Source organism: Prunus persica, chromosome G8 (assembly GCF_000346465.2).
Source record: "Prunus persica cultivar Lovell chromosome G8, Prunus_persica_NCBIv2, whole genome shotgun sequence".
Classification (NCBI taxonomy): domain Eukaryota; kingdom Viridiplantae; phylum Streptophyta; class Magnoliopsida; order Rosales; family Rosaceae; genus Prunus; species Prunus persica.
Window position 1 is genome coordinate 7,077,569 of NC_034016.1, and position 23,331 is coordinate 7,100,899.

Genomic DNA, 23,331 nt, shown 5'->3' on the forward strand with positions numbered 1-23,331 from the left:
TTATCTGTATAAATTTGCAAACGGGACTTTGTAAAATCTCCTTCCTTCCTTCACAATTCATCACAACAACTATATGTTTCTATTTGAACATGTTTATATTTCGGTACGGTACGGTATTGACCTGTACCAAATACTTGATACTGCTACCATACCATATTCTATTGGTACGGTAATTATCTTCCCATCCCGAATGAAACGGTATGAAATCGGTATAATACGGTATAATTAGTGTACGATTTCGGTATTTCGATTTTAAATGCCCACCCCTACTAAATGTCAAAAAACATTTTTCCCATAATTATAAATTTTATTAGGCCATTTCTAACCCAAAGGGCTAAAATCCAAATTGAAGATTTTTATTTTGAAACCTATCTCCACCCATTATATTGTATGGAGCTAAAAGCCTGCCTAGGAAATAAGGCAGGCTAAATTTAGCGTGATGTTTGGCATGGACGGATAAAGTGGTGCCCAACGAAGGAGCCCATGTGTGCAGTTGATGGAAGCGGGCCCCAACTCTTCAGTTGTGTTGGCCACTCCAACTAATGAGTTTGTAGTATGTAGTTGCTAGTAGAGGTGGGAATGGTACGATATTGAGCTCGTATCATTATTAATACTGGAAATTAAACCGATATGAAATTATCATTTGTCAGAGTTGATACCGTATCATACTGTGCCAAATCGGTATCGATATCATTTCGAAATCAAAATAACACAACCAAAAAATAAACCAATTCAATATTTACATGCAGTAACCAATGCATATACCACAACAGGCACCAATTTATAAAAATAAAAACAGAGCAGCAACCAATTTAGCTCAGGTGGCCATTGGGAAGGATAAAAACAAAGCAGCAGCAACCAATAAAAACATCAGGCACCAATTCATGATGTAATTAACAAAAACAAATGCAGATTTTGTATGTGAAGGAGAATTTTCGAGTCCTATGCAGCTCCATAACCAATAACAAAGCTCAGTCAATTTTTAACAAAGCTGAGAATGGAAACTATTAAAATAGTAACAAAGCAAACGTTGCATGCTTGGTTTATTTTTACATAAAGATTCTTGTTCTTATCTATAAACTCTGTCATAATACTTCTATTTTAAGTCCAATGTCGCTTGAGCAGTGCTAGTGATTTTGACAGAGAACTTATATTTGGAACTGGAGGGAGCCATATTTATTATATCAAAAAAGGTGATGATGTTCATTAAAGAAAAACCTCTTGTAATAAGAAGTATAAACTTTCAAATACCAGATACACCAAAGGTGGACACCCTAGCCATCTTATAATTAATCGATAGATCCATAAAGCAGTTAACAGATAGATTCCTCACACCATGACAAATGAAGAGCCATGTATATTTGTCATCAAGTGGAAAGTCTAAAAAACTCTATTTATAACACTACTACAAAAAGTGAAAAAGACGACCAGAAAACAACGACGGTCTAAGTGAAAACCGTCGTGGTTTATAAAAAGACGACGGTTCTAAAAACACCGTCGTGTAATACAACCTTAGACAACTAAAAAATGGAGTTTCAAATGGCTGTTCAAAAACAACGACGTACATAATTAAACAACCGACGTCTATTTGAAACAGATTTCCGCAGTGTAAAATCAATGCCAACAAAGAACGGCAGAAGTTATGAATCGACCGACGTAGAAAGTAAAGACGACGATTTCAATAAAAACTGCCGTTTTTACTCATAAAATAACACGACGAGGTTTTCGTATAAGACGCCGTATAATTACAAACAAATCCACGGCTTTAAAATACAAAATATCGCCGTATTAAATTAATTTACAACGACGGAAAATATAAATATAACGACGTCATTCTCGTATAGTTCTACGACGTTATCTTTAAATCGTACAATAAAATTTATCGTCGTATTTATTCATTTTATACGTCGTACCTTTAATTTTAACGGTCGTCTTAATAAGAATTTTTGTTAACAATTTATTTCTTTGATTTTCTTATCCTACGTCGGTAGATCTACTTAATGACAAGAATTGAAATAACCACGACGGTTTATATAGAACACCGCCGACATAATCAGATTTGTCTGAGATCCCAAGGGTTACGAAATCTTACCAGATGGAACTCTGTTCCACATCATAATCTTAACAGATGACACAGATTTGCAAATATTGAGTCGTGTTAGTTTACAAATTCTAGAACATTAATTTCCCTTATTTTAAATTTCCTCGGGAAAGAAAAATCTATTTATCACGCTTTGGAATTGAAAACTAAAACTGAAAGAATACGGGAAAAAAAACTCTATTTATAATTTAAAATTAAAATCCACGTCGGTTGTAGTACACTTAACGACGTTTAACAAAATAATCTACGTCGGTAATTATAAATCTACCGCCATCTTAACTTAATATAGACGACGATAAAAGACGACGGTAGAACAGAAAACCGCCGTTGTTTCAGTTTCTTTAACATATCTTTCTGCAGGACTTGTGTAGTTCAAAGCATTGACAATGTCTTCATCATATCTCCCAGAAACTACTGATTCAATTGCTCATGCTTTAGAGGCCATCTGAAGCCATTTCTATTCTTTATCGCATTCTTGAAACCCATCTTCTTCTTCTGAAGCTCTACGGATAAAGGAAGAGGCTATCACAAATCCGACGGATCTTCTTAGGCAAGAAAATCAAGCAGAGGATCAGGCACATCTGATCTTCAGATTTCCCTGAGAAGCGAACTTTCCTTCGACAGCGAGTGGAGGCCAGGCTTGCATCTCTTTTGATGGAAAGCAAGGAGTATTCAGAAGCACTAAGTGTCCTATCAGGCTTGATCAAGGAAGTGAGAAGGCTAGTTGACAAGCTTCTTCTTGTGGACATATATTTGATGCGAGTAAGAGAGGAAGAACTTGGAACCTTAAATGTAAACCGAAAATGAATGAAAGCGACAAATTTATAGAATAAATTTTTAAAACCAACGGCGGTCCTTACAAAAAAAACGCCGTTTAAATTGTAAAATCAACGTCGGTATGATAGACGTATATTACAGGAATCCACGTCGGTAAATTAATAAAAACGACGTGTTAAATAATCTACCATGACGCGAGTTATTACTTATGTACTTTAATTTTTGAGTTTACTACGACGGTACCTACAAACTACTGTCGTATTTATTTACCACGTCCGAAGTTAAATGTACCGTCGTATTTTGTAATTTATACGTCGTAGTTATATGTAACCGCCATATTATTTTTTTGAAATGGTTTTATATGTAAGCAACTTTTCGTCTACTTGACTTACACATTTGTTGTTTTTATATTCTTATTTTATTTAAATCTGTCATCCAAAAAAGAAACTTTACATATTGCAGAATATTAATTTCCTTCGTTTTAAATTTCCTCCGGAAAAAAAACTCTATTTATAACGCACTGTAATTGAAAAATAAACTGAAAGGTCACGGGAAAAAAAATTCTATTCATAATTTAAAAATTAAAATCCACGTCGGTTATATTAAACCTAACGACGTTAAATGAAATAATTCCACGTCGAATGAAAAATATTGCGTCGTGTTAGTTAAAAACGACGTAGTTAAATGTAACCGCCGTATTATTTTTTTGAAATGGTTTTATATGTAAGCAACTTTTCGACTTACACATGCACTGTTTCCAAACCCGATTAAAAATTTCAATCTCCCAGAGAAACCTTTTCGTCTTTTTTCCTTGTCAGAGCATTGTCAGAGTTTCTCATCGTCTTCCTCTCGTCTTCTTCGTCGTCTCTGAACTTAAACATCGATCATCTTCCTCTTGCTTTCATTGCACGCAAAAGGTAAGCTTTCATTTTCACTATTTTGGTTACTGTTTTGCATGCTCATACGTTTTTTGTTTGAAAAATCTTTTGACCTTTTTTCTGGCCAAAATCATTTTACTTCTTTCCAAGTTTGATAAAATATACAGACAAAGAGGGAAAGTTTCCAACTTTGAAGACAACTACATCAACTAAATAAGACGACGGTAGACCACGACGGTTCGTCAGTTGTTCTAGCGTCGTCTGAAAATTGACAAAGTTGTTTTTAAAATAATAGTCTTTTTTTATATGCTTGTTTAATTGCAGGTTTGATTTCTCTGAACAATGGTTTTTGTTTTTCCCTTATTTGATAAAATATAAAGAAAAAGAAACTAGGGTTGGTATCTAATATAGACGACAAAATATCTTATTGTTTTACGTCGTGTGAATGTTAATACCACGACGGTGTATTACTATTGACGTCGTATGAACATAAATACCACGACGTTATATAAATAATAGTTTACCACGACGGTGTATTACTATTGACGTCGTGTGAACATATATACCACGACGTTATATAAATAATGGTTTTAAACATTTATTACGTCTGAGATTATTTCATTGCGTCGTCTAAAATCATATCATACGTCGTATTTTTTTAATACCGTCGTTTGTGTTCTTAATGTTTTCCTGAAATATTTTCACTTGCATTTTTGTCTGTTAAAATGGTTTCTCAACAACAAACTAAGGATTCTGGCTCCAAGAAGCTTGGAATGGTAGCTCCTCAAGACAAGTCTTCGAAGGAGATGAAGTCTTCGAAGAAGATGAAGTTTGCTTCATCATCTGCTGAGACAGAACAAACCAGCCAAACAACAATCTCTGATGATTCAAAGACTGGTCGAGGTATGAGCACAATGCCTCGTGTTGTGAAGAGAAAGCTTCAGAAACTGAGGCCAATTGTTGAGTACAATAAAAGGGGGAAAGGTGTTGGCCAAGCACATATTGAGATGCAGTCGTATATTGGTGTGTTGGCACGCTCCAGGATCCCACTTGTGGACAAGAAATGGTCCCAAATCCCCAAGGATATAAAGGAGCAGATTTGGGAAGCAGTTGACATGGCTTTTGTCGTAGGCCAAGGGGGCAAGACCTCTGTTTTAGCTTATGCTTCCAAGAAATGGAAGGATTTCAAGTCTACACTAACGAGGCATTATATCCTTCCATACACCAATGACAGGGAGAAATTAAGCCAACCCCCTGAAACATATAAATTCATAGAGAAAGCACAATGGGATGCCTTTGTAGCTTCAAGGCTATCCAAAGATTTTGAGTCTGTGCATTCTCAACATGCACAGATTAGGGAGAAACTCGAGTACAATCATCGATTGTCTCGAAAAGGATATGCTGGATTGGAGGATCAATTGGAGGAAACCATGCCTGGGGTAGAAATTGATCGATCTACCTTATGGAAGAGAGCTAGACAGGACAAACATGGTAACATCCCTGATCCAAAGGTGGCAGAGAAAGCAAAATTAATTGTAAGCCTACTCACTCTGTTTTAAATTTTTATTAAACTGTGAATTATTCTTATTACGTCGTATGTTATATTTTTCGTCGTGTGAATGATATTACCACGTCGAGAAGTTTTTAAAAACGTCGTTAACGGTCTAAATAGGAATCACTACTCTGTTTTCTTTAATTATAGCATAAGACGTCGGTTGTTTATTTATTTCGTCGTTTTAAATAAATAACCACGTCGGTATAACTACCGTCGTGATAAGTTATAATAACGTCGGTTTATACGTTATTGCGTCGTGTGAAATTATATAATACGTCGTTTGTACATAAATAACCGTCGTGTGTTTTTTTGTTTATCTTTTTTTAGGATGAATTGCAGAAACAAGTCTCGGAAGGCAAAGTCAGAGTAGATGGCAGCAATGATGTGCTGACCATGGCTTTGGGCCCCGAGCATCCAGGCAGACTGAGGGGAGTTGGTGCTGGTGTTTCCCCAAGGCAATATTTCAATTTGCCCAAACCACAGAGGTTGAGCTTTGACGACCGTTTGAAGGACAGTTTAAGAGTTCTCCTTCAAGAAGAGACTAAAAAGATGGAGGCTAAGGCAAGGGAAGAGGCCTTAAGGATGGAGGCTAGGACAAAACAATTGGTAGAGGCTGAGAGGGAGCATTTCCTGAGTCAGCTTTCCCAATTAATTCCCAATTTTGATCCAAGCATGCTTAAACCAAGAATTAGCCAAAGCCCCAAAAATCCAATGTCTGACAAAGCTAGCTGCTCTGGAGGTGATGTGAGATCCCTACATTTGGAGGATGATACTGCCAAAATGGGGAAACATCAGCCAGATGAAGAGAAGGAAGAAGAAAAAAGAGATGAAGAGAAGGAAGAAGAAAAGGAGAAAGAAGATGAAGAAAAGCATGACGACAAGGTATGTTCACATAACTTTGCCTTTTTTATTTGTTTTTCAAAATTTCAGACGTCGATATTTTTATATAATCCGTCGTTTGTTTAAAACTTAGACGGCGGACTTTTTTTAAGACGTAATAAAATATTTAAACGACGGTTTTTGCACCGTCGTTTAAATGGTTTCAGACGACGCTTTATTAATAACACCGTCGTCTTTATTGAATTACCACGACCGTTTTTTCACCGTCGTTTAAATCCTTTTAAGACGACGTTTTATTCCTTAAACCGTCGTCTTTATTGAATTACCACGTCATTTTTTTTATTTCTTTAAACAGGTTATTGAAGTTGGTGCTTATTCAAATATGGAGGCGCCATCTTCTTTAAAAACCCTTTGTCGTTTTGTGGAAACGACACTCCTGCCTGAGGATAAGACACTCCAATTTACAATTGATAAGGAGGTGTTTGGTGGTGAGCACGATACCTTCCTCCTGCCTGAAGATATTACACAATTTGCAGGCATGGAAGAAATTGGAGCTACTGTATTAGCTGTATATATGAGGTTTGTACTTCTAAGATAATAACTCGTTGGTTTATATATTGCGTCGTCTTAACTAACTAACCACGTCGTCTTAACTAACTACCGTCGTGATAAATATATTATAACGTCCTTATCTATTTCAGTACGTCGTGTGAAATATTATAATACGTCGTTTTTTTATACATAACCGTCGTGTTTGTTTTTGCTGACTTGTTTATATTATTTTATGTATTTAGGTACTTACACGATGTTTTGAAACAAGCCAATATGTGCAGCATGGTTGGCTTTATTGACCCTGCTACAGTTAGTGCCAACTCTGGCACAATAACTGAAAGATCACGACTGGTAGCAGCTCGACTTCAGAAGACAGACGGTGAACAGCTTTTCATGATGCCTTACAATCCAGGGTTAGTCTCCTTAGGATTGTGTTTTTATGATTTTCAATAAATGACAGATTATAAACTAACCACGTCGGTGTTTTATTTTATTTAGTCGTTTGAAACTACTAACCACGTCGGTATTTATTTGTCGTCGTGACAAATGTATAATGTCGTCGTTATCTACTTTATTTCGTCGTGTGAAATACTATAATACGTCGTTTTTGTAAATAACCGTCGTTTTTATATTAATTTTGTGCAGCCGTCATTGGATCTTGCTGATTGTAAGAGCAAAGAAGGAGACCGTCTATTTTCTGGATCCTCTGCCAGGTCATCGTGTGGTCGACGAAGAGGCGAAAAACATCGTGAACAGTGCTTTAAAAATATATAATACCCACATAGGCCGAGCAGGACGTAAAAATGTAATTTGGAAAACTCTCTCAGGCACACCAAAGCAACCCAGCAATGTCGAATGCGGGTATTATGTGATGCGCTTCATGAGGGACATCATCATGGATCCTTCCTTGGGGTTTGAGAATAAGGTAAGAAGAAATTACCTTCATACATTTCACGTCGTTTTTTGTATTATCAACGACGGTCATGTAAAATTAACGTCGTTGAATGGATATACTACGTCGGTTATGAAAAATATCGTCGTCTGTGATTGAATTTCTTTTTATTTATAAACCCTAATAGTCATTGTTTATGCAGTATGCCAAGGGAAACCAGGAAGCTTCATACCCCCAAGAAGCCATTGATGAAGTCCGGAATGAATGGGCAGAGTTTGTTTTCCAAATTATTAAACAGGGCAATTATTGAACACTTGATATTTATGTATAATGTACAAATTTTCTCTATAATATGTAATGTAAAAATTTGTTGAGGTTTTCTTAAATTAAAAAAAAAACAAACATACAAATTGCTTAACCGACGTGTAATACTTTTCCAATGACCTAATAAAGTCAAAAACCGTCGTATTTTGTTGTTTCGTGTTTTAAACAAATACGACGTAAAAATATAGTTAGACGACGTTCTTTGAACAATTGAGTCGTTTATGGTTTACCACATCTTCAATTTCTTAAAGGTTCAGGGTATCATCGACGACGTTTATGTAACGACAGCGGTTAAGTCGTTGATATATATATTTTACGTCGTATAGGTAAATAGCCGCCATGGTTTCTCATTTTAACGACGTCATTTTAACGACTTAGTAGTCTATTACAATTTACAACGTCTACAATTTATTAACACCGACATGGTTTGTTGTTGTGGTAAGAATATTTTATTATTTTTATATCAAAATATTCAAAATAAATTTAAAATAAATCAGAAAATTGAAAAGTCAACTCCTATGAAGTCATTGATATATTTTCTTCCACATAAACCTTGAAAAAATTCATTTTGAATAACAAAAATTTAAAATGACCATCCAAAATAAAATTGTTTTGATGAGTCATAAAATCACTTCTAGTTTTATGGTTTAGGGTTTAGAGTCTAGGGTTTAGAGATTAGGGTTGTTATTTATTGGGGTTTATTTTTAAAGTATAATTTTTGGGTAGTCTAGGGTATATGTTAGGCTTTAAAACCATAAAACCTTTTATAAACTTAATTTTTTAAATTGTATAATTTAGTTTTATGGGTTTAGGGTATTAATTTTTAACGACGGTGGTTGCGTCGTGGAATAAATATTTTACGTCGTACAGAAAAACATACGACATGGTTTACTCTTTAAACGACGTCATTTTAATATGTAAGTCGGTTTATATAATTTACAACGTCTTTAATTTCTTAACACCGACGTGGTTTTTCAGTCGTGGTTATATAAAAAATTCAAAATAAATTTAAAATTAATCCGAAAAATGAAGCTTCAAAATGAACGGCCTTACGTTCTTAATCCGAAAAATGAAGTTTCCGTCCTGGAATATTAAATTTACGTCGGTACGTGTAGAACTTTCGCCTTGGTTTTTCTTTCGACGTTTTAAAACGCGCGAACTCTAAAAATTTTCGTGCGACCTAAATTTTTTTAGATTTGGCTCTTATTCTTATACTTCGAACCCTGAAACCTAAAATTTTCAGATTTCGCGCGACATAACATTTCGCTCTCTCACTTCTGCTCTAATTAAAAGTTGCACTCTCCAGGCTCCGTCGAATCTGTGAGCTCGTCCAACCTGTAAGTACAAACCCTATCTTCCCCTTGTAAATTCATTGAATGATATTAGGTTGTTTTGTTAAAGGAAATGTGTATGCTTTGCGATCTGTTAATAATGTGCTTATAGGTATGGGTTCATGGATTTTCTGTTTAATGGGTTCATGACAAGATCAAATAAAGGTGTACTTTTGCTGGAAATCAACACAAAAAGACACAGATCACCAACTTCCAAATGATTTCCAGCAAAAGTACACCTTTATTTGATCTTGTCATTTTCTGCCATGGAGAAAATGATGGGGAGCAAATAGTACCTACGAAGGAAGAAACTGATAATGAAGATGGGGATTCGAGTGATGATTCTAGTAACGATTCGAGTGATATTAGGTTGTTTTGTTAAAGGGTTTTATGTGTATGCTTTGCGATCTGTTAATAATGTGCTTATAGGTATGGGTTCATGGATTTTCTGTTTAATGGGTTCATGGATTACATTATCTGTTATGTTGAATTGGGAATGGATTTAATTTTGTCGTATCTTTTAATCACCCTATGTTATGTTGAATTGGGAATGGATTTATTGTTTTCATGCTTGGTTTCATGTATATGTTGGTTTCTTGCTTGGTTTCATATATATGTTGTGTTCTTAATGGGTTTTGTGTTCTTGAAAATAAACTGAGACACGACGAATTTTAAGGCATACGACGACGATTACACGACGGTGTTTTTAAACTATCGTCGTTGTATTACTTATACACGACGGTTTTTTCATAAACCGTCGTTTGTATTACTTATAATAGACGACGTCTGTTGAAAATCCGTCGTCTATATATGCCAAATACGTCTGTTTTTGTTTAAAACCCGTCGTCTCTGTTGTGTATTACTTGCGATTAGATCATTGTATAATCTGCTATAGTGATGGTCATTGCCTGTATTTTCACTTTATTATAGATAATAGGTTATAGTGTCGGAGATGGATAAGTCATGGATGCACTCGGATAGAAGATCGAAGGCATATGAATTTGGGGTGGAAGCATTTTTGAACTTTGCTGTAGAAAATCTTCTAACTACAACACATATCCGTTGTCCATGTGTTAAATGTGTTAATTTGAAGTTGTTTGGGGTTGGAATTATAAGGGATCACTTATACTTTAATGGAATTGACCAAAGCTATAAGAATTGGACATTTCACGGAGAACCTTGGGAAGCAACTACTAATGCTAGTAGAAATGTTGAAGAAGATGATGGCCATAGTAGGTACAGTTTTGTGTCTGAAGAAATTGATATGGATGATAATGATTTTGGTGATTTTGGTTCGGATCCGTATGAGTTTGCCAATGTGATTGGGGATGGAGATCAACCAGTGTACCCTGGTTGTAGAAAGTACACGAAGTTATCGGCATTAGTGAAGTTGTATAATTTGAAGGCAAAACATGGGATGAGTGATGTCTGTTTTACAGAATTATTGATACTTCAAGGCGATTTGCTTCCAGAAGGAAATACAATACCAACCTCCATGTATGAGGCTAAAAAGACTTTGTGTGCATTGGGGCTGAGTTATGAGAAAATGCACGCATGCCCCAATGATTGCATCTTGTATAGGAAGGAGTATGAGGATTCAACTAATTGTCCTACTTGTGGTATCTCAAGGTGGAAGGAAGGCAAAGATGCAATCTTGAAAGAGGGTGTGCCAGCGAAGGTGGTGTGGTATTTTTCCCCAATTCCAAGGTTTAAAAGGATGTTTCAATCACATGAGACAGCTAAGAGTTTGACTTGGTGGCATGTTGCTAGAAAATCAATTGACGGTCAGATGTCTCATCCGGCGGATTCCCCGTCTTGGAAACTTCTTGATGATAAATGGCCTGAGTTTGGTAATGAGCCGAGAAACTTGAGATTGGCTCTTTCATCTGATGGATTCAATCCCCACAGTTCTCTAAGTAGCAGATATAGTTGTTGGCCGGTTATCTTAGTTACATATAATCTCCCTCCATGGCTGTGCATGAAACGAAAGTTCATGATGTTAACCTTATTGATTTCCAGTCCTAAACAACCCGGAAATGATATAGACGTCTACTTGGAGCCTTTGATTGATGATTTAAAATCCTTGTGGGTTGGGATTAGAGGAGTGTATGATGCACATAATGGAGAATACTTTACACTCAGAGCTGCATTAATGTGGACAATTAATGATTTCCCCGCCTATGGAAACTTATCTGGTTGTGTTGTTAAAGGATATAAAGCTTGTCCAATATGCGGCGATGATACACCTAGTCACAGGTTGAAAAATGGCCACAAAATTTGTTACATTGGGCATAGAAAATGGTTACCAATCAATCATCCATATAGGAGGCAACGTGCAGCTTTTAATGGGAAACCTGAATATGGCATACCTCCAGAGCCATTAACCGGAGAAGAAGTGCTGCATATGGTTGAAAATGGTGACAGAGTTTGTTGGAAGAAGAAATCAATATTCTTTGATCTCGAGTATTGGAAATACCTTCCTGTAAGGCATGCCCTAGATGTTATGCACATTGAGAAGAATGTTTGCGATAGTATCATTGGTACATTGCTGGAGATCCCTGGAAAAAATAAAGATGGGATTGCTGCTCGATTAGATTTATTGAACATGGGGGTCAAAACTGATTTGCAACCCGAGTATGGAGAAAGACGTACTCGTTTGCCTCCTGGGCCTTGGAATTTGTCAAGAGCAGAGAAGAGAGAGGTTTGCAATTCTTTCTATGGTATGAAGGTCCCTGAAGGTTATTCTTCAAATATTAAAAATCTTGTATCTTTACAAGATTCAAGACTTCTTGGCCTTAAATCACATGATTGTCATACCTTAATGCAACAATTGCTCCCTGTGGCAATTCGTTCTGTTTTGGAGAAGCCTGCAAGGTATGCAATAACTCGTTTGTGCTTCTTCTTCAATGCTATATGTGCAAAGACTGTTGATGTTTCCAAGCTAGATAAGTTGGAAGAAGATGTAGTAGTTACTCTGTGTTTGCTTGAGAAGTACTTTCCCCCTTCATTCTTTGATATCATGGTTCATCTAGTAGTACATCTTGTCAGAGAAGTTCGTCTATGTGGGCCAGTATATTTTAGGTGGATGTATCCGTTTGAAAGATATATGAAAGTGCTGAAGGGGTATGTTCAGAATCGTACTCGTCCCGAAGGTTGCATTGCTGAGCGGTATATAGCTGAAGAAGCGGTAGAGTGTTGTACTCAGCATTTATCTGATGCTAGTACAGTTGGAGTGCCTTCAAGCCAAAAGATGGGACTTTCAAAGCCATTATCAGGTTGCACAGTGAGCGTAGTTGATCAGGACCTGTTGAATCAAGCACATCTATATGTCTTGGAGAATACGGAGGAAGTCCTACCTTATATCGAGTACGTATGAGCTTTATTCTTTAAGTTTCCATTTTAAATTATTTCTTATGTTTATCTTCTATATTTAGGACCGTAATGCTTGAATTTTTCGTGTCATGTAGGTAACATATGATTCACATCAAGACTGCTTATCCAAAATTTAGAAAGAGAACAAAGTGGCTGCAGGATAAGCACAATAGCACTTTCATTCAATGGCTACGCTTCAAGGTATATATTGTTGAATAAATATTTCTCTTTTAATTTTCTTCTTATTTATATGTTAGATTGAATTAAGATATGATTAATTTGCAGGTTCAAAGTGAACTTGAGGAAGACAATCATGGCGTATCAGAAAATTTAAGGTGGCTAGCAGCTGGTCCAAACATGTCAGTGCCATTATATAGGAGCTATCTTATTAAAGGTATTAAATTCAATATCAAGGCACAAGATGATGTGCGGACAACTCAAAATAGTGGAGTTTATTTACTTGCACATACCATGCAAGTTGCTAGTGCCAAGGATAAAAACCCAATTCTCTCAAATATGGGTTTCTATGGTGTCATTCAAGAAATTTGGGACCTTGACTACCAAAAGTTTACAATCCCAGTCTTTAGGTGTGATTGGATAGATAGTTCTGGTCTTGTAGTCGACGAACTTGGATTTACCCTTGTAGATTTGAGTAAAATTGGACATAGGAATGACCAATTTGTTTTGGCTTCTCAAGTCAAACAAATATTTTTTGTTGACGACCCGATGCATCGTGGTTGGTCGGTAGTGTTATCAATGCCTAATAGAGAATATAATGATGTTATTGGTGATGAAGTATTAGGTGATGTGATAATTGAGTGTGAGCCATTTACTAGAGGGATGCCAAATGTTGACACATTTGATGAACTGGTAGGTGAGTTAGGCGGTCAAAATATTCGAGATGGGTGTGAAGATATATGGATTGAATGATGCTTATGTAATTGGCAGTGTATGACATTAATTTTGTAATATATTGTAATGTGATTTCTTCACTTTCTACGTTCAAATAAAACACGACGTTATTGTGAACCAGTTATTCAGCATATTTACCGACGTCTTAAAGCAACGTAACAATGAAGAACCACGACGCAATTGTGAAGCAATTATTCAGGATATCACGTCGGGGAAGGATTAAGAACCGCCATGTAATTCAAAATAACACGACTCCAATCCCATAATACCGACGTCTAAAAAACGAGATATATAATCTGAACGTTAAAAAATACGACGTCATCATACATTTTCCACGTCGCAAGTTCTTTTATAAACGAAGAGGAACGAAATGAATTCCGACGGAAATTCATTATAACCGCCGTCTAATAACAATTAAACGACGTTATTTGTAATACGGCTCTCATCATAATCAACGCCGTCTATATGTTCTGTAATACGGCTCTCATTTATTTGGAACCGACGTTGTTTAGAAGTTCAACGTCGTCTATATTATTAAGTGCGTCGTGAGTAATGATGATAGATATAAATACAACGTCGACTATATAAATGCCACCGACGTTGTTTCGCATTTCAACGTCAACTGTATAAATACATACGTCGTAAATAATGACACTGACAACTATTTCCACGTCATCTTTTTTAGAAAAATCGAAGTGGAAAATTTATTTCACGACGGTTGTTTGTAAATAAGAGACGTAGTATATTTCAATAACGTCGTCTTCTCATGTATTTAAAGACGTCAAATTTTTTATTGTCATGAAAATGATATTTAACGGCGTCGTTTTTTTATTTCCGTCGTTGTATGTCTATCTTGCGGCCTTGTTCTCTTAATATGTGTCATATTTTTCCTTTTTAACGACGGTTTTTTTAGAGAGTTGGTCGTCTATTCTCATCTTCGACTGCTTTTTTAGATCTTTTTGCAGTACAAAGACGTCGTTTTGTATTTGTTGATGACGTTGTATATTTTAACAACGACGGTGATTTAGCGTCGTGGTATATGAGGGAAAAGATGACGGTAGATTCCACGACCATTGAAAAATCGAATACACGACGGTGATTTACCGTCGTCTTTTTGCTTTTTTGTAGTAGTGTTATGATTATTGCTATAGAAAGACAACAGTTGTACAGACGTTCAGAAGGAGGATAGGTTGAGCTTTTGATTAGCGAGTAAAACTGAAAGCAAAACAAAGATATCAAGCTGTTGAAAGATGTAAAGCTCATTCTTGAAGGCAACAGTTATACTTCAGGTATTTGATACGGTACGGTATTGACTGGTACTAAATACCTAGTACCGCTACCATACCATACTCCATTGGTACTATGGGAGCATGTATTTTTGTCTCTAATCAAGGCACGCCACGTGGAAAAGAAGATTATCTCTTAAATTAATTAATTAAACCAGTTTATCTGGCTAATTAATTAATTAGGATAAATATATTAATTAATATGATATTGTCTTTATTTAAAGAGATAATATCATTAATTAAGATATTATCTTAATAAAGAGAAGATAATATCATTTAATTCAGATATTATCTTTTTAAGAGATAATATCATTTAATTCAGATATTATCTTCTTAAGAGATAATATATATTTAATTCAGATATTATCAGGCCCAACTCGATTCCTACGAAACCCTAGCCCCGAGGCTCCTATAAATAGACAACCTCATTCATCATTCAAGGTATATCTAAACCTACTCTTTATACCCGAGAAAAATACCCGAAGCTCTCTCTCCCTCTTCACTCTCCATATTTTCTCCCCACGGCTCCGGCCACCACACACGGCTCCAGCCACCCGGTTTACACCCTACATAAAACTCCGTACCCTTTGCTTAGCTATTGTTTTCCTACAAACACTCGAACTAACTTAGGCATCGGAGGGCCTTTGGCCAACACCCCCCGGGTGTGGTCTATTTACTCCAGTCTTTTTTACAGGAATCGAGGAAGAGAGAGAAGGAAGATCGAAGGTTGAAGGATCTAGAAGCGAATATTCTCTCGTGAGATTATTTGCACAAACATTTGGTGCTTTCATTGAGAGCACGAGTTATACTCAACGCGTGCTCAAGGAATCCGTTCCTCATATTTTCCGATCCACCGAAGCCTTCCAAACAGCCATGGTTGGAAGCAAGCGCACGAGGAGCAAAACTGCCGCTATGGCTCAATCCGTGACGGCCCAAAGCTACTCCTCCCACGATCCCACGATCGACATGGCGGCTCCACTACCTCTCGCCGCCATGAACCCTCAGCAGCCACCCCGTGTGACTGGAACCACCGCACTGGCCTCCGCTGCCGTCGTACCATCTCAAGACCCCATGACCGGACCTAGCCACCTTCATAGCACCACCGTTGAGCATGGTGGAACCTCACATCTAGTTGGGCTCACTACCACCGCCGACTTTGGCCCAATCTTAGAGCAACTTCAACCATTCCCTCCATTGCCTCCACGCTCGATGCATGCTCCCACGCACACATCCAACGAAAACCTAGCTCGTGTGCAATTGGGCTCCACACATTTCTCTCCTCCCGATCCACGAAGTCAAGTAGACCTTAATCTGAGAGTTGACGAGCTAACTTAGAGAATGGACAACCAAAACAATTTGATGAGGCAATTCCTCAATCAAATAAACTTGGCTCAAAACCTTGGCCTTGGAAAACAGGGCAAAGAGTGAAGGATAAACGAACGCACCGATAGGCAGTTCGACGGGAACCAAGCAGGTCGAGCAGGAGTAAGCAGACAAGGAAATGCGCAACAACGAGATTAGCTCGCGGACATGTCGCAAGCATCCGCAAGCCACACTCAGAGCAGACGAAGTTTCCCATCCAGATTGAATTTAAGGACCAACGTGCGCGATAGGCTGGGCCCAAGACCTGACATCCACGCTCGCCTGGGCCAGCATGAAGACGTTCATGAAAGGCTAGCCTCCCAAGGAGGTCAACTTGACAGCCATCGAGACGAGGATCGAGAAGAAAGGTGCTCCGCTGCCCGCTCACAGAGAAATATTGACGAAAGGATAGGGCCCTAGGGAGGTCAACCCGACAATCATCACAATAAGGACCGTGAAGAAAGGCGCTCCGCTACTCGCTCTCTAAGAACCACTTCTCGTCGCCAAACTATTGGAAATCCCTCGCAAGCGCAGTCCACCAACACGCCTCCTTGACAGCGCAACCGAGAAGGTCGACCCTCGCAAACCAATGAGGAAGTCAATCAGCGTCGTCTAAATCGCGAAGGTCATCAACGTGACCAACTAGCCATGCGTGCAGAAGATGTTGAAAAGCTTGTGAATAACCGACTTCGAGACTTAAAGATTGGCGGAAATTTCGAAGATGCACTACGCATTGAGGTAGACCAAGCAAACTCCTCACCTTTCACCGCCAAAATCGAGCAGGCTGCTCCCCCGAAAAGATTCTCAACGCCCTCTTTCACATGCTTCAAAGGCGATTCCGACCCCGAAAGTCATCTGAAGCATTTCAAGAGCCTTATGATCCTCTACAAGGCCGAAGACGCGCTAATGTGCAAGGTGTTTGCAGTGACTTTGCGAGGAGCAGCTCAAGATTGGTTCCATACCCTGCCATCCGGGTCGATCAACAGCTTCAAGGAGCTTACTTACGTCTTCACTAAAGAATACACTTCTTATCGGACGATCAAGAAGAACCCTGACCATCTGTTCAACCTGCGCAAGAAGCCCGAGGAATCCTTTCGAGATTACATCAAGAGGTTCAAAGCAGAAAAGGCCAACATCGTAGGATGCGATGACCAAATCGCATCCTCTACATTCAAGAAAGGTCTTCCAGCAGAACATGACTTATACCGCGAGCTGACTTCACTCCCAGCCAGACTCTGGCAGAGGTCTTTGCGACCGCAGAACGCTACGCACTCTGGGATGACGATCGAATCACCGCGAAGAAGTCCACTGAGCAGGAAGATCGACAGCTAACCGGGTAGAACAAAGAGACGACAGGCTTGGCAGCAGGGACAAAGACAAAGGCAGGTCACGCCCACAAAGAGAGGCCACGACAAAAGAGAACTACACCAAGTTCTCTATCCCCATACATCAAATTTTGGCCCAAATGAAGAACAAACCTTGGATAAAAAAACCGCCACCCTTGAAAGGAGATCCAGACAAGAGGGATACCAGAAAATATTGTGCCTTCCATGCGACACATGGGCACAATACGAATAATTGCTTTGCTTGGAAAGCGCATCTCGAAGAACTCGTGAGAGAAGGTCATTGCACGGAGAAGCAGGCCATCCAGCAGATAGAAGACCGCGATACCGCCAAGGAGCCACCCCAGAAGGTCATAAGGATTAACACAATCCTAGCCGACTCCGAGGAGTCCGGACTGACCAACAAAGAAAAGAAAAGGAAGATCAAACAGGCTACAATGATCTCCCAAGTCTCAACTAGCTTCTCACTGGCAGAAGACGATCCCGTGATCGGCTTTCAAAAGAAAGACTTAATCGGCCTTGATCTACCACACAACGACGCCCTTGTCATCAGCATTCAAATCACTCAAGCCATGGTCGACCGAGTCCATGCAGATGAGGGCAGTGCAGCCAACATCCTACAATTGGCAGTTGTCCAACAGATGGGCTTAGAGGCAAAGATCAATAAATCAGCCAAGTCGTTGACTGGTTTTAATGGCGCAACGACGGTTACCGTGGGCACGATAGATCTCGACGTCTACTCTCCACCTGTAATCAGCTTGCAAACGTTCATGGTCATTGATGAAGTCTCACCCTACAATGGCATTCTAGGCAGACCATGGATCGGCCAGATCAACGCCATCACCTCTGCCACACATCAGAAGATTCGCTACCCAATCCCTCGGGGCGGTATCAGCCAAATCAACAGCGATCAGGCAATGGCAAGAAAATGCTCAGCTCATGGGCTGAAGAAAGGCAAGCAAACACAGTTCCTCCCTGTGAATCAGGCAAATCTAAAGGGAGTAGAACAAGCAGAGAAGAAAGCAGATCCCATTCCTGACGGCCGAGCAGACCAGAAAGGAAAGGGAATAGCTACTCCCCAATAGCAATCAAAGAATCAGGACCAAGTCGAGGGAATCCGTCCGGAGGTCTCTCCTGAAGAAGGATGGAAGCCCGAAGAGGACGTTGAGCTAGTACCCCTTGATCCTGACAAGCCAGAGAGAAAAGCGCGGATCGGCTCGCGCCTAAGCCATGAGGAAAAGATAGAGCTTGCAGCCTTCCTCTGAAACAACAAAGACGTATTTGCATGGTCGCCATCTGACATGCCTGGCATCGATCCCTAGATCATTTGCCATCGCCTACACGTCAACCCAGCCGTCAAACCTGTAGCACAGAAGAGACGCAACTTCGCCCCCGAGCGGGTTGCCATCATTGAAGCCGAGATCGATAAACTTCTAGCTGCTGGATTCATTGAAAAAGTCTCCTACGCAGAATGGCTGGCGAACGTTGTTCTAGTGGCAAAGGAAGACAAAGGTTTGTGGAGAGTGTGCGTCGACTACACCGACCTCAACAAGGCATGCCCTAAAGACAACTTTCCACTGCCTAGAATTGATCAACTCGTCGATTTAACTTCCGGCAACCAACTGCTAAGCTTCATGGATGCCTACTCCGGCTACAACCAAATCATGATGCATGAAGATGACAAGGCTAAAACCTCTTTCGTCATCGAAAGAGGTACATACTGCTACAAAGTCATGCCCTTTGGGTTGAAGAACGCCGGAGCAACCTACCAAAGGCTGGTGAACAAAATTTTCAAGGAGCAAATCAGCAAGACTATGGAGGTCTACGTAGACGACATGCTAGTCAAAGCTCCCGAGAGAGTAGACCACATCAAGAACCTTGCCGAGGCAATCAGCCTACTCCGAAAATACAACATGAAGTTGAACCCGAGCAAATGCACGTTTGGAGTCTCGTCCGGCCGATTCCTGGGATACTTAGTCACCCAAAGAGGAATTGAGGCACATCCAAATCAAATCAAGGCTATACTCAACATGAAGTCACCTGCCACAACAAAGGAGATACAAAGTCTAACGGGTAGGGCGGCAGCTCTCAACCGATTCCTCTCAAAATCTACCGACAAGTGCAGGCCATTTTTTAAAGCCTTGGAGAAAGGACACAGGGACAAGTGGGATGACGAGTGCGAAGTAGCTTTTCAGAACTTGAAAACCTACCTCACTTCACCTCCCTTACTCTCAAAACCGATACCAGGCGAAGACTTGTACCTCTACCTGGCGGTGTCCGACTCAGCTGTCAGCTCAGCTCTCATCCGAGAAGAGCTGGGGCACAACATCCGGTATTCTACACTTCAAAAGCTCTCCTCGATGCAGAGACTCGCTATTCGAAAATGGAGAAGCTCATTTTTTCGCTTGTAGTCTCCGCGAGAAAACTAAGGCCCTACTACCAAGCACACCGGATAATTGTCAGAACAGAATTTCCTTTAAGATTGATCCTTCACAGCCCCGACGCTTCTCAGCGACTCATGAAATGGGCTATTGAACTCAGTCAATACGAGCTCCTCTACCGGCCGAAGACTGCTATAAAAGCCCAAGCTTTAGCAGATTTTGTTGTAGAATTTACTCCGACAGCCGAAGAAGAGAAGATGGTCACGAAAAGCAAGGAAAAAGCAGACGACACCTCCCCTACCGATTCAAACCTACCTAACGACATGTGGCAATTGCATGTAGACGTAGCATCAAATCACAAAGGAGCAGGGGCAGGCGTCGTCATAATCACCCCAGACGGAACCTTGTTGGAACAAGCCATCACACTAGGCTTTTCTGCTTCAAACAACGAGGCAGAATATGAGGCATTGCTCGCAGGACTGCGCCTAGCAAAAGAACTGACGATCAAGAGATTAGCCATCTACTCAGACTCCCAGCTGATCACGAATCAAGCCTCAGGCGAGTACATGGAAAAGCATCCAAGAATGATCCAGTACCTCGAAAAAGTCCAAGGACTTTTGAAAGAATTTCCTACTTTCACCATCCAACAAGTTCCACGGGCAGAGAACACTCATGCAGATGCGTTGGCAAGCCTAGGATCAGCGCTAGACAGCCAGTTCAGACGCTCCATCCCAGTCGAACACCTTGACCGACCAAGCATAGAAGAAATAGAGCCAATCAACTCAATGCAGATCGATGAAGACCCCAGCTGGCAAGACCCCATCATTGACTACTTGGTCAATGGAAATTTGCCAACGGATAAGTCCGAAGCTAGGAAGGTCCAACAGAAAGCCGCGAGATATTACATGCAAGGCGACAAGCTCATTCGCATATCATACTCCGGCCCTCATCTCACTTGCATAAAGTACCCTCAAACACTTGAGGTCCTCTGCAAAATTCATGACGGCGAGTGTGGCAACTACTCTGGGGGCAGGTCACTCGCCCAGAAGGCTCTAAACGTAGGCTATTTCTGGCCTACTATGCGCCATGACTCCACTGAATATGTCAAAAGATGTGATCGTTGCCAACGGTACAAACTAGTTCCTAATCTGCCTGCCGAAATCTACCATCCGCAGAACAGTCCATGGCCTTTCATGCAATGGGCCATCGACTTAGTAGGCCCTATGCCAACGGCACCTGCCAAGAAAGAAATGTTGATTGTCGCCACTGATTACTTTACTAAATGGATCGAGGCCGAAGCTCTATCCTCTACTAAAGAAGATGATGTGGAATGATTTATCTGGAGAAATATTATCTGCCGGTTTGACTGCCCACAATCACTAGTTACCGACAATGGCTCGCAATTCATCGGCAAGCAGATCACTGTCTTCTTCAAAAAGTAAGGCATCAAGCAGCATCTATCTACCCCAAGATATCCTCAAGGCAACGGCCAGGCCGAGGCATCCAATAAAATAATATTGGACTGTCTAAAGAAGAGATTAGAAGGCGCCAAAGGAAAATGGGTAGATGAGCTCCCTGGCGTACTATGGGCTTATTGCACCACCAAGCGAAGATCAACAGGTGAAACCCCGTTTTCCCTCGCCTATGGAACTGAAGCGATCATTCCTCCTCACATCATTGTCCCCTCTATAGGCATCGAAGTGGGCAGTATTGAGCAGAACTCCGAGCAGATGAGACTCAACCTTGACTTACTTGAAGGCGAGCGCGAGAACGCCATTGTCCGAGTCGCCTCCTATCAACAGCGGTTGAAGTCTTACTATGACAAAAGAGCCAAGATCAGACAGTTTCAACCAAGTGACCTTGTGCTAAGAAAGGCCTTCATCACTACACAAAGACAAGGGTCTAAAAAGATGAAACCTAATTGGGAAAGCCCTTACATAATCAGCCGATCCGGGGGCAGATGAAGCTATACGCTTGACACCATGGAAGGGAAGGAGATTCCGCGACAATGGAACGCCTACCATCTCCAAAGATACTACCCATGACGCTTTCTCCAACCTGCTCAGTCCCCAGCAGACGACTGAGTACAGTACATTTCTGAAAAAGAGAAGCAACTACTGCAAATTCCAGAATGTGCCACAACAAAAGACAGTTGCCTATAAGTAGCGTCCTTCGGGAGACGCATGGCGACAACTAGAAGCGTCCTTCGGGAGACGCAGCCCGCAAAGAAGCGTCCTAAGGGAGACGCAGGGTGCGCTAGAAATTTCCTAAGGGAGGTATCCAGGTTCCTATCTGTTTCCTAAGGGAGGCAGGATAGCCAAACAGTTGCCCATAAAAAGCGTCCTAAGGGAGACGCAGGGCGACGAACAAAAGCATCCTTCGGGAGACGCAGTCCACAAAGAAGCGTCCTAAGGGAGACGCAGGGTGCGCCAGGAATTTCCTAAGGGAGGTATCCAGGTTCTTATCTGTTTCCTAAGGGAGGCAGGATAGCCAAACAGTTGCCCATAAAAAGCGTCCTAAGGGAGACGCAGGGCGACAACCAAAAGCGTCCTTCGGGAGACACAGCCCGCAAAGAAGCGTCCTAAGGGAGACGCAGGGTGCGCCAGGAATTTCCTAAGGGAGGTATCCAGGTTCCTATCCGTTTCCTAAGGGGGGTTAGGATAGCCAAACAGTTGCCCATAAAAAGCGTCCTAAGGGAGACGCAGGGCGACGACCAAAAGCGTCCTTCGGGAGACGCAGCCTGCAAAACAGCGTCCTAAGGGAGATGCAGGGTGGGCCAGGAGTTTCTTAAAAGGGGGTCACCATGCTCTCTGCGGGAAATATCCAGGTTCCTATCCGTTTCCTAAGGGAGGCAGGATAGCCAAAAAAGTTGTCCATAAAAAGCGTCCTAAGGGAGACGTAGGGCGACGACCAAAAGCGTCCTTCGGGAGACGCAGCCCACAAAGCAGCATCCTAAGGGGGTTGCAGGGTGCGCCAGGAATTTCCTAAGGGAGGTATCCAGGTTCCTATCCGTTTCCAAAGGGGGGCAGGATAGTCAGACAGCTGTCCATAAGTAGCGTCCTAAAGGAGACGCAGGGCAACAACCAGAAGCGTCTTAAAACGTTTTCTGGAAAAATGCAGAATACGCCCGGAGTCCCTCAAGGGGGACCCTGGCTTTTGCCGAAATCCCAAGGGAAATACACAGCAGGACACTAACCAGTTACTCAAGCAGTTCACAAGACAATGTGCAAATTGAAGTTGAAAAAATAAAGACTGAAATTTCCATAGCAAAGCGACCAACCGGCCAAGTTCAAACAAAAAGAAGATGGTCAAAACAAGACCAAGTATTCTAAACAAAAAGCAGACTACAAAAGCTGAAAGGAAATAAAGAAGTCTTCGTCTACTCCGAAATGCCAGCAGGAGACCCCTAATCTGCAGCCTCTTCA

General features: G+C 40.6%; 2 protein-coding genes across 2 annotated transcripts; both read left to right on the forward strand.

Annotated features, from left to right (window-relative positions):
* On the forward strand, positions 17,648-18,610 carry LOC109950809. Its single transcript, XM_020570941.1, has one exon. The coding sequence runs from the start codon at positions 17,648-17,650 to the stop codon at positions 18,608-18,610; it is 963 nt and encodes a 320-aa protein (XP_020426530.1).
* LOC109950810 lies at positions 19,909-21,870 on the forward strand. Its single transcript, XM_020570942.1, has 2 exons — positions 19,909-21,035; positions 21,378-21,870. Exons 1-2 carry the CDS (start codon positions 19,909-19,911, stop codon positions 21,868-21,870), a joined length of 1,620 nt encoding a protein of 539 aa, XP_020426531.1.

Excerpts from the sequence above, each read along its gene's own strand:
- LOC109950809 (XM_020570941.1), top strand. The coding sequence starts at position 17,648 with ATGAAGAACAAACCTTGGATAAAAAAACCGCCACCCTTGAAAGGAGAT.
- LOC109950810 (XM_020570942.1), top strand. The coding sequence starts at position 19,909 with ATGGAGAAGCTCATTTTTTCGCTTGTAGTCTCCGCGAGAAAACTAAGG. Across the intron at positions 21,036-21,377 it reads AGATGTGATCGTTGCCAACG|ATATCCTCAAGGCAACGGCC; the intron begins GTACAAACTAGT and ends ATCTACCCCAAG.